Source organism: Orycteropus afer, unplaced genomic scaffold (genome assembly GCF_000298275.1).
Source record: "Orycteropus afer afer isolate SDZICR_OR568_19922 unplaced genomic scaffold, OryAfe1.0 scaffold00834, whole genome shotgun sequence".
NCBI classification, from domain to species: Eukaryota; Metazoa; Chordata; class Mammalia; order Tubulidentata; family Orycteropodidae; genus Orycteropus; species Orycteropus afer.
In genome coordinates this window covers 586521-598708 of record NW_006922421.1, presented here as the reverse complement: position 1 = coordinate 598708, position 12188 = coordinate 586521, and the positions used below count along the sequence as shown (strand labels likewise).

Genomic DNA, 12188 nt, shown 5'->3' with positions numbered 1-12188 from the left:
AGTATCACTACGGAAGTAGGATTGCCCAACCTTCCTTCCGAGGAGTGGCTGGTGGGTTTGAACCGCCAGCCGTCTGGTTAGCAGGCAAGTGTCTTAGCCATTATGCTACCAGAGCTCCCATACGAAGGTATAGGCTATCATTATTTATAGTTTCAGAGTCCTAGAAGCAACATTCAATGGTGATAATACCCCATACCTCTATACTTACTGGAAGGTTGGGCAATCTACTTCCATAGTGATACCACCTCGGAAACCCAAGGAGGGGTCACTATGAGTCAGTTCCAACTCAATGGCAGTGAGTTTTTTTTGGCTTTATCTTCAAGTATATTATCCACCATATTAAGAAAAGTGGCTTAGGGCAACTTAGCTTTGTAAGGACTTGTACAGCAGAACTGGGAGGGATGGTAAAAAATGAATTATCTGTATTCAGAACCTGACTCTACTATCCTATGTAGAAAGATTCTAAGCCCTTCTATTTTTTTTCCCCCATCTTTGAAATAAGGATAAGAATCCTTACTAAGAAAGAATTCCCAGGTATATAGTAGAGTTGACAAGGGACAAGGTTGTAGTCTCCTTGGGCACAGCCAGCTACCCAGAGGAGTGAGTAGTTGGACCTGTGGGCTTGAGACCATAGTCGCAGGGGACATCAAGCTCAATTGGTATAACATACTACACAAGAACATTGTTCCACATCCTGCTTTGGTGAGTAGTGACTGGGATCTTAAAAGCTTGCAAGCGGCCATCTAGATACAATGATGGATGTCTCTCCTCATCCAGAGCAAAGAAAAATGAAGAAAACCAAAGATTCTTGGAAACAATTAGTCCAAGTGACTGGTACATGCGATCCTCAGCCTATACAACTATGAGACCAGAAGAACTAGATGGTACCCGGCTAGCACTGTCAACCACTTGGAGGGGGATCTATGTCAGAGATCCTGAATAGAGTGGGAGAACAATGTGGAACAAAACTCAAAATCATTAAAAAAAAAAAAAAAAAAAAGACCAGGTTTGCTGATCTGATAGAACCACTGAGATATGGCCCTTAGCTGCCCTTCAGGTCTGGAATTGAACCCAGTCCTGTGGCTTCCAGCCAAACAAAACACAGGCAGATGAGCTGAACATTTATATTAAGTAGATACACTCCTTGGCGAGAACAATCATGGGAGAATAGAAGGGCTGTGTATGGACAGGAAGACAGCTCGGTGGGGCAGGAGTGTGTGGAGGGAAGGACACAGGGAAGAGGTAACTATGGGGAGGAAGTGGAAGGGGAGTTGTTGCATTGTGGTAAATTGTAGTCAATGTTATGAGACAAAGTGTATGTGACCTGCTGTATGGAAAGTGAATTTTCACTGTAACTTTCACCCAAATTGCAATTTAAAAAAAAAAAGAAGGATCCTTACTAAGAATGTTGACATTGAGATCAAAAGTAATAATATAACTCCTGGGCATTTATCCCAGAGATATTGTGGTGGTTACATTTGTGTCAAGTTGGCTGGGCCTGGTTGAGTGGCTGGGCAGCTGGATGTAGTATTCCCCATGATGAGACTGGTAATCAACTCCATGGTGGAATCTACTGTGAGCAGCTAAGTAGCTGCCTTTGGGTATATGATCTGCTTCCCTTATATAAGAAACAGCTTTTGGAATGGTTTTGAGCTTATGGTATGTTTGGACCCTGTGTGTAACCGTGTCATTGTTCAGCAGCGTGCCATGCTCTGCCGACCTTGGGACTTACAATGGACTTGAATTAATGGCCTGCTGTGTGGTTTGGTAACATTGGGACTGTGCCATTTTATTTGTTGACCTTGGGTTTGTTAGCCTCAGCAGCCAGTAGCTGCCTGAGTGAAGAGATGTCTCTAGCTTCAGTGGGCCGGGAGCAAGAGGCAGAGCTGAAGCCCAAGGTCGAGGGGCTTTTACACAGCCCCTAGGGCCTGGCATTTTGAACTTGGATTTAAAGCCTCCGAACTGTAAGAGAATAAACTCCTGTTTGTTCAAGCCATTCATTTGTGGTATAATTCTTGTCAGAGTGGCACTAAGTAACCAGAACAGATATGAAGACTTATATCCACACAAAAACATGTAAATGAATGTTTATAGTGGCTTTATTCATAATATCCCCCAACTGGAAACAGCCCAGATGCCCTTCAACAGAGGAATGGTTAGGCACAGGATGGTATATCATGAAATACTACGTAGTAATGAAAAGGAACAAACTACTGCTACATAAAACAACCTGGATAAATTTGGGGAGAATTATGCTGACTAATAAGAGTAATCCCCAAAAGTTATTTACAGTATGATTTCATTTATATAACATTCAGAAAATGACAAAATTATAGAAATGGAGAGCAGAGTCATGGCTGCCAGAGACTAAGGAGGGAGTAGGATGGGAGGGAAGTGGATGTAACTGTAAAAGGGCAACTGGGAGGCTCCTTGGGGTGTGGAAGTGTTCTGTGTCTTGACAGTATCAGTGTCAGGATCCTGATTGTGTTACTGCGCTATACTTTGGGAAGATGTTACCACTGGAGGAAACTGGGTAAAAAAAGTACATGGGATCTCTAATTTTTACAACTGCATGTGAATCTACAGTTACCTCAAAATAAAAAAGTTTATTTTAAAAAGGTAACTATAGATGTAAAGTGCCTGGCACAATAGCATTCATTTCACTTTCCCCCTTTTTGGGCCTCAGTTTCCTTATCTATCATAATTAAAGGAGCTCTGATGGTATGGTGGTTAAAGCATTCCACTGCTAACCAGAAGGTTGGCCGTTCAAACCTACTAGCCACTCTGCAGGAGATGAGGCTGTCTGTTTCCATACAGATTTACCGCCTTGAAAAACCTATGGAGTAGTTCTGCTCTATCCTAAAGGGTCACTGTCAATCAGAATTGAATTGATGGCAGTGGGTTTGGTATAATAATTAAAGATGTTGTTGTTGTTGTTGTTGTTATGTGCCGTCGAGTCGGACCTGACTCATAGCGACCCCTCCTTGGGTTTCCGAGGCAGTATCACTACGGAAGTAGATTGCCCCATCTTCCTTCCAAAATAATTAAAGATACTGTTTCCTAAGTTTCTACCATACACCAGATATTTTGTTTTATTGCCTAATTTAATCCATGCAACAATCCTCTGAGGTCCATCTGTTATCTCCATTTTGCCCATGACAAAAGCAAAATTCAGAGTTTTAGTATTTTTTTCTAAGTTCACACACCTTGTAAATGGCCATATCAGTCAGGACAGGCTAGATTCTGCTACATAACAAGCAACCCTCAAATTTTAGTGGCTTAAAACCACAAAAGTTTATTTCTCGATCATGTGTCGTGTCCGTCATGGATTGGCTAGGGGCGTTCTGCTCTGTATTACCTTCAACCAGAGACCCCGGCTGAAGGGGGTTTCATCTTTGTGCTTCCTTGATGGCTGAGGCAGGAAGAAGGAAACATGGTAAATTGTGTGCTGGCTCTTAAAGTTTCTGCCCACAAGTGACTCACATCACTTTCACTTACATTTCATTGGTTAAAACAAATTATGTGACTATTTATGTAAATTAAGAGTATCAAAAAGTACTGTCCTACTATGTGCCGAGAAGGAGAACCAGAAACATTTTGATGAAAAGTGTTACTAAAGTCACAACTCAAACCAAACCACACTCTCCTTTCTACCATTCACAGGATTGTTGCAAGGATTAAAAGCGTGAAAACATAAATGGAAAGATTTAGCAAGGGACCTGGCTTATAGTTAGTGTTCAGTGAGTGTTAAGATTGACTCTTAAATAATGGTTAACATAGAAACGGGGCATGCTTGTTTTCAGTATTCTTTTCTGACCAATTTTGGGCACAGTCCTCTCTTGGCCTCTCCTGGTACTCTAGGCCAGGCAGCTGTTTCACAGCTGAGACGGCCCCCATGGCTGTGCCCCTTGCCCTTACATCATCTACCATCGCCCCTCAGTCCCCCAGCAAACTTCCTGTGCCCCGCTGATTTCCTCCCAGGAACTTGCTCCCTGTTAGAGACCCATGGCTGATTTCAGAGCTGGGCTGAGCCTTAGAGATTATTTGTTCAGGATCAGAACCCATGCTCTTCCACTTCTGAGCTTTACACCCTTTCTGCTGCCTTGCACACTGGGCTGGTAAACTTGTCCCTTATACCAAGTTTGTGCACTTTCCACGTTTGTGAACAGGGGATTCATATAATTTTTTCACTTTTCTCTCTTACAGTACTGAAAGTGAACAAGAAGAGACTTTAAAGGAGCCACCAAAGGAACTGAAAGAAAAAGACATGTATGGCCACTAAAGAATTGCCTAAGGATGCTATGTCCAGTATTGGTTTTACTGGAATTGTATTTCCTTGTTTGTGAGAGTCTACATTCTTCCTATTTTTATGTGTACATAAAATATACCTCTTCTTTCATCAAAAAGCTATTACTAAATTAATGATGCAGTTTATAACTAATACCATCTTACAATCAAGGAAATATAGTGATAATAATAATAACATATTTATATGTATAGTAGATTAAGTCTGTTTTCCATATACATATCCTTTCATCCATGGAAAAGTGTATTTTTCACTGCTCAGGTATGTTTTAAAGTTAGTATCTCCTTAAGAGAGTCTCTAATTCTGGCTTATTGCCGATAAAGATTTGTCAAAAGCACACTTTAAAAAGTACCTCTCAGAAATAAATTGATTCCAAAACAGCTTCTCTTAATTGCTTTGTGCTCTAATCTTAATTCTTTAGATCATTGACGGACATTCAAGACCTGTCTAGTATCTCCTATGAACGAGAAGGCTCTTTTAAGGAAGCTTCCTGTAAAACACCCAAAATCAACCATGCACCTACTAGTGTTAGCACTCCACTCAGCCCAGGTAATGACCTACAGGAAGGAGAAACATTTCGGGAGAGGAACTAACAGCCCCTGCCCATGGTCTACCTTGGCGAAGTCAGACCTGGTGACTATTTACTCATCAGAGCTGAAGGGGAGATGGGAAGCCAGGTAGGGGTGGTGGTGGTGATTAAGTGGCTGTTAGAAGGTTTTAACTGCAGTATAATTTTCCTTTATTTTGATGGTCAAATTTAGAGAGTAATTTTTTATACCTTAAGGAGCTGTGCTTCAGGTCAGTGGTTATGTCAGTTATTAGCAATTTGGAAAACCCCTGGTATAGGTATTGAAGTTTTTTGTTTTTTGAGTTTGTTTTTTCTTAAATAATATGAAGTTTTCTGGCATGAACTGCCCTCTTTTCTTCAACAGGCTCCATGTCCATTTCTTCATCAGCTAGTCGGTATAAAGATTGTCTTGAAAGTATCACATTTCAAGCTACAACAGAGTCTGCTGCTCACCGGAACAGTCAAGAGCTCATTGAAACCTCATCTGATAAATTTACAAGTGTCCAGGAGAAAGTGAGGATCCTGGAGTCCCTCCTTACTTCCCCTGAAACACCCCCTTCAAGAAGGACTGGGCTCGTAAGTACATAAAATCTTCATCACACACCCAGGGGGTTAGCCCAGAACTTCTCCACTGAACAAAGAGTGCAAAGAACAAGACTGCATCCTTTCCAGGCTTCCCCAAGGCTCCTTTTCTGAGTCTATTTTGTGGGATGGATCCTAGTTTTTTGGTGCTATTTTATTTTCCCCCAGAGATAATGTTTGGCAGTGTCTCTAAAGAGCTAACTCGTGTGCCGTAGTTCATGATGCTACCTTCATCTGTGTTATTCTTTCTCTCTAACCATAATCTACATACCTGAGGAGGCATAAACCCTGCCTCCTCCTTGAAACACCCCCTGGTTAATGGTATGTATCATTGTCTACAGTGTTGTTGTTGTTGTTGTTATGTGCTGTCGAGTCGGACCCAACTCATAGCAACCCCTCCTTGGGTTTCCAAGGCGGTATCACTACGGAAGTAGATTGCCCAACCTTCCTTCCGAGAAGTGGCTGGTGGGTTTGAACTGCCAGCCTTCTGGTTAGCAGTCAAGTGTCTTAGGCACTATGCTACCAGAGCTCCCTTTGTCTGCAGTAAAAACACCCAGTTGCATATACTACCTCTTCCCTTTTCCTGCTTCACCTCCTCTCCCTGCCCCTCGTCACTCCATCGTATTTCATCTCCTTAGCCTCTTCAAGAAGGCTACAAGTTCCTTACTTGGTACTGCTCATTAAAAACTTGTTGACTGACCACTCAATAGAGAAATTGATTACTTGTTTTCACCCTCAGTGAAAAGAAGTGATTGACAACTTTCTTGGGCATTTGGCTCACAAAAAGTATCACCTTTAAGTAGGGAGATAACAAGAATTCTGAGCTTTCATTCAGCAAACTGTTAATTGGACAGGTTCTAAGTGTAAGGCACCATTCCAGGCATTCTGGAATAAGAAAGTCCCCGCTCCCAAGGAGCTCACCACCTAGTGAGAAAGGTCTGCTGCAAGACAGAGGTGAGTTCTGAGTGCTAAGGAGGCAAAGAGGAGTGGGAAGGGTTGCCCAAGGAGGAACATGGGAACAAAAGTTTAACTTCATCTACAAATTACTTCTTCCATAGATAATATGTCAACTTCTTCTTGGAAATGATGAGCTGCTCGTGCCTTGTTAGCTCAGTACACATGTCAGTTACCATGTTTCTGTCTTATAGAACAAGTTGTCTGCGTTTACTGGGCCTGGTTCCTCAGGCATGGCTAAGGCACCTGGCATATCACTCCCCACCACCCAGAGAAGGAGCCTGCCCAAAGGTACCCAGCAGTTATTATCAAAAAAGAACTTCTTAATAGTAAGAACTTCCTGATAGTAGGAGCTCCCTGGTAGTAGGAGCTCCCTGGTAGTAGGAGCTCCCTCACAGTAGGAGCTCCCTCGTAGTAGGAACTCCCTCATAGTAAGCCACATTAAGGGAGCCTTGGTCTCATCTTTGACATTAGATGAAAACAAAAATGCTGTTTTTCCACTGCTTATAAAAGTAAAACACATTCATTGTAAATAAAACTTAGAGAATAAAGAAGAGTTTGAAAAAGAAAATAAAAACCACCTTTTAACCTTGCCACCAATTTTTAACCTCATATACTGTTTTGGTGCTTATCTTTTCATATTTTTAGAAGGGTATAAAACTATATATATTTGAACATAGTTGAGATCATATTGTATATAAGTTTTAGCCTGCATTTTCCCCCTTGGTTTTATATTTTGAGGATTTTCATTAACATTAAAATTTATTCATAAATATATGTAATGGCTACATGATAGTCTGTTTTACATATTCACTTAACCATATCTATTGTGAAGATTAATGTTGTTTTCCAATTTTGGCTCTTTGTATATAGATTTTTTTCTGCACCTCTGACCCTTTCCTAGAAGACAGTTTTCAAGTCAGAGGGAATGAGGGTATTAACAACTCTTGAGGCATATTGCCTTTACTACATTAATTTTAACATCTTATGTCTTTAGGACAACTCTTAGAATGTCCCTTAGGAATAGAGATTTTATGAATTATGTTGAGGGAGTTTGGTTAATGTTATAACTGAGCACTGAGGGAAGGTCCCAAGTATGATTGCTCCTTGCAATACCTCCCTGATAATCTACAGAGTACGACCCCCTTAGTTTGTGGTTTTATTCATTTTGCTTGGTCCAGTGCTTCTGTATCCCCTTAGCAGCCTGGTCAGATTGAGCCATGAGCCTCTTCATAGGAACTCCTGCCTCACCTACCCCAGCTCTCCTTTGGGAGAGAGGGGCACAAATCAAGCAGTACTGGAGTAAGGGGTGATTTAGGACAGGGTTTGGGGCAAAAGAGTGAGTGAAGGCCATTCCCACATTAGAAGATCTCCACTAAGGCTCTTATGTAAGAGGTTTCCTCCTCCCTTAGTTTGTTTCATCACTGAGAAATCCTAAGTCACATCCTTGTGGGAGCCTAGAAAATCCAGTTCAGGGCCAGGAAATGTTAAGTCATTTCCCTTTATCTTCTTCAAGAACTAGTAGAAACCATCTCCCAGCATCACATTGATGAGCTACCACCGCCATCTCAGGAGCTGCTGGATGAACTTGGTAAGGAATGTTCAATACAGAATACTCCGTGGCTCCACTCAGTTAATGGTCTTTTTCCAGGATATATTTTCTTTGTCTCTGGTGTGGGCACTAGTACAAAAGGCCCTAGGAAGGTCTAGTTGAATGTGCAGAATTCAAGAAGGAGAAGCTTTACAAGAAAATGGGCCTCCGATGACTGCATCAGCTTGGCCAGGATACTTGACCTGTATCTGTTGTCATTTTGTAACTTGAAGTATCTTTGGCAACATCTAAGGTAAAAAGAACAACATTCAAGTAGTTTATTATGATGCACTATAAAAAAAATATTCTGTTGTCGTTGAGAATATACACAGGAAAACATCTAGTTCTTTCATTAAAGGAATTCTTATTTCTTTTTCAAACCAGCTGTTCCTTGGAGGCCTGAGGTTTGGCTTGTCAGGCCAAGACACCTGTACTTTCAGTTTTGCCATTAGAAGGAGGTACTAATGGTATCAACATTGTGGATAAATCCCTTTCTCGAGGGCAGGGAAGTCAGTGGCACAAGACCTAATGAGACCAGAATTTTCCATTTTAGTCAGAGGCTGAGTGGTGCCAACTCAATTTTATTTGCAGCTAATTGGCCAGCCGTGCCCAGGTGAAAGCGAATCACTCATGGTTCTAGAGGCATTTGGAGGCAGGTGGTTGACTTCCCTAGGAAAGATCTGACTGCTCTCTTCTCAACTGCCTGATTGACCAGCCCCTCAAAATCAGAGGATGCATCTCATCAGATCTCTGATGGTCCAATTCTTGTTTTGGGGGCTGTAGAAAATTTCCAAGGAGCCCTGGTGGCACAACAGTTAAGTGTGCAGCTGCTAATCAAAAAGGTCAATGGTTCAAACCTACCAGCCACACTCCATGGGAGAAAGATGAGGTGGTCTGCTTCCATAAAGATTCTAAACCAAATTCATTGCTATCAAGTCAATTCCAACTCATAGCGACCCCCATCAGGTTTCCAAGGCAGTAATCTTTACAGAAGTAGGTTGCCCCATCTTCCTTTTGTGGAGTGGCTGGTGGGTTTGAACCGCCAACCTTCTACTTAGCAGTCAGATGCTTTAGGCACTATACCACCAGAGCTCCTTCCATAAAAATTACAGCCTTGAAAATCCTTTGGAGCCCAGGCAAACACATCACTAAAAAGGAAGACTACAGACCCATATCCCTAATGAATATAGATGCAAAAATCTTCAACAAAATCCTAGCCAATAGACTCCAACAACATATCAAAAAAATAATACATTATGCTCAAGTAGGGTTCATACCAGATATGCAAGGATGGTTCAACATTAGAAAAACAATCAGTGTCATCTGTCATATAAATAAAACAAAGGAAAAGAACCACATGATCATATCAATCAATGCAAAAAAAGGCATTTGATAAAATGCAACACCCATTCCTGATAAAAACTCTCAGCAAAATAAGAATAGACAGGACATTCCTCAACATAATAAAGGGCATATATGAAAACCAACAGCCAACATTATTCTCAATGAAGAGAGACTGCAACCGTTCCCCTTGCAAACAGTAACCAGACAAGGATGCCCTCTATCACCACTTCTATTCAACATCGTATTGGAAGTCCTAGCCAGGGCAATAAGGCAAGAAAGGGAAATCAAAGGCATCCAAATTGGTAAGGAAGAAGTCAAAATATCCCTATTTGCTGATGATATGATCCTATACCCAGAAAATCCAAGAGACTCAGCAGAAAAACTACTGGAACTAACAGATTTAGCATCATGGCAGGATATAAGATCAACATCCAAAAATCAATTGGATTCTTCTACACCAGCAAAGAGATTGCTGAAAAGGAAATAAGGAAATCAATACCATTCACAATAGCTACGAAAAAATTAAATACTTGGGAATAAATCTCACTAGGGACAAAAAGACCTGAACAAAGAAAACTACAAAACACTATTTCTTGAAGTAGAAATGATTTACATAAATGGAAAAACATACCATGTTTGTGGATAGGAAGATTGAACATTGTGAAAATGTCAGTACTACCCAAAGCAATCTATACATTCAATACAATCCTGATCCAGATCCCGTCAGCATTCTTTGAGGATATGAAAAAACTAATCACTAATTTTATGTAGAAAGGAAAGAGACCTCAGATAAGCAAAGCACTATTGAAGAACAAGAATAAAGTAGGAGGTCTCACACTGCTGGATCTCAAAACCTACTCTACAGCCACAGTAGTCAAAACAGTCTGGTATCAGTACAATGACAGACACATAGACCAGTGGAACAGAATTGAGAACCCAGAAATAGATCTATCAACCTGTGGTCAGCTGATTTTTGATAAAGGGCTGAAATCCATTAAATGGGGAAGAGATGATCTCTTTAATAAATGGTGCTGGCAAAACTGGATATCCATTTGCAAAAAAATGAATCAAGATCTGTACCTCATACCATACACAAAAACTAACTCCAGATGTATCAAAGACTTAAATGTGAAACCTAAAACAATAAAGTTCCCCAAGAAAAAACTGGGGCAAATTTACGGGCCCTAATTTATGGTATAAATAAACTGTCAAGCATAACCCAAAATGTACAAACAGCAAAAGAGAAACTAGATGCATGGAACTTTCTAAAAATTAAATTTTTATGTGCTTCCAAAGACTTCTGCAAAAGAGTAAAAAAAAGATAACCTACAGATGGTGGGAAAATGTTTGGCAATGCCGTATCTGACAAGGGTCTTATCTCTAAAATTTATAGAAAACTCCAACACCTCAACAACAAAAAGACCAAAAACAAAAAACAAACTCACTGCTGTCGAGTTGGATCCGACTCATAGCAACCCCTCCTTTGGTTTCCAAGGCAGTATCACTATGGAAGTAGATTGCCCAGTCTTCCTTTTGAGGAGTGGCTGGTGGGTTTGAACCACCGTAATTCAATTAAAAAATGGGCAGAAGACATGAATAGACACTTCACCAAAGAGGATATTCAGGCGGCCAACAAACACATGAAGAAACGTTCACAATCATTAGCCATTAGAGAGATACAAATAAAACAATGAGATACCATCTTGCCCCAACACTAGTAGCAAAATTGAGCAATACAGAAAATAACAAATACTGGTGTGGATGTGGAGAGATTGGAACTCTCATACACTGCTAGTGGGACTGTAAAATGATACAACCACTGTGGAAAGCAGTATGGCAATTCCTTAAAAAGTTGGAATTAGAAATACCATTTGATCCAGTAATCCCATAGTAGGTATATATCCTAAAGAAGTGACAGCCAGGAAAAGAACAGTGTTCATTGCAGCACTATTTACAATAACAAAAAGATGGAAACAACCTAGGTGTCCATTAACAGAAGAATGGCTAACCAAACTATGGTACATTCACATGATGGAATACTATGCAACACTAAAGAATAATGTAGAATCTGCAAAACATCACATAATGTGGATAAACTTGGAGGACATTATGCTGAGAGAAATAAGTCAAATCACAGAAGGACAAATATTGTATTAGTTCATTATTAGAAAAAGTCAAGGAAAGGGTTATATATGGAAGAAAACTTTGTTGGGTACGGGTGGGTGGGGAGGGGACGATATACTGCAAAAATAAAAATAAAGCAAAAAGTCCTTTGGAGCAGTTCTACTCTGTCCTCTGGGGTCACTGTGAGTTGGAATCAACTCAACAGCACACAATAACAACAACAAAGAATTTCCTAAGGGACACCACTTGATTTTCAGAGTCTGAGGTTTTGTGTCTCCTAAGAAAGAGAGAGATGAATGAGGACTTAACCTGCCTGATTCAGTAGACAACTGCCCTCTAGGCACCTTGCCACAGCTCCCAGCCCAGGCCTGATAAACTTGAGTGGGGCCAGTCAGAGCTGCCAGAAACCTCCCTGGTTACCTTATTTTCCTGCGGTCCTAGATCCTTTCTAGGAATCCGTGGGTGGTACAAATGGTTAAGTGCTGGACTACTAACCCACCTAGAGGCACCATAGGACTGGTGATCTGCTTCTTAAAGGTCATAGCCTTGAAAACCCCATGGAGCACAGTTCTCCTCTGTACTCATGGGATCACTATGAGTTGGAATCAACTGAGTGCCCTTTCTTTTATTTATTTATTTTTAATTTATTGTGATTTGGGTGAAGATTTACAGAGCAAATTCACTTTCCATACAGCAGTTCACATATACTTTGTCTCATG

General features: G+C 40.8%; 1 protein-coding gene across 1 annotated transcript in view; it reads left to right on the top strand.

Annotated features, from left to right (window-relative positions):
• TEX14 (testis expressed 14, intercellular bridge forming factor) overlaps positions 1-12188 on the top strand; it is a 98995-nt gene that overhangs the window by 73014 nt on the left and 13793 nt on the right. Inside the window, exons 22-26 of the mRNA XM_042783296.1 lie at positions 4207-4269; positions 4728-4855; positions 5239-5450; positions 6605-6701; positions 7927-8001. Of these exons, the coding sequence (XP_042639230.1) occupies positions 4207-4269; positions 4728-4855; positions 5239-5450; positions 6605-6701; positions 7927-8001 (575 nt within the window). The remainder of the gene's footprint in view (positions 1-4206; positions 4270-4727; positions 4856-5238; positions 5451-6604; positions 6702-7926; positions 8002-12188) is intronic.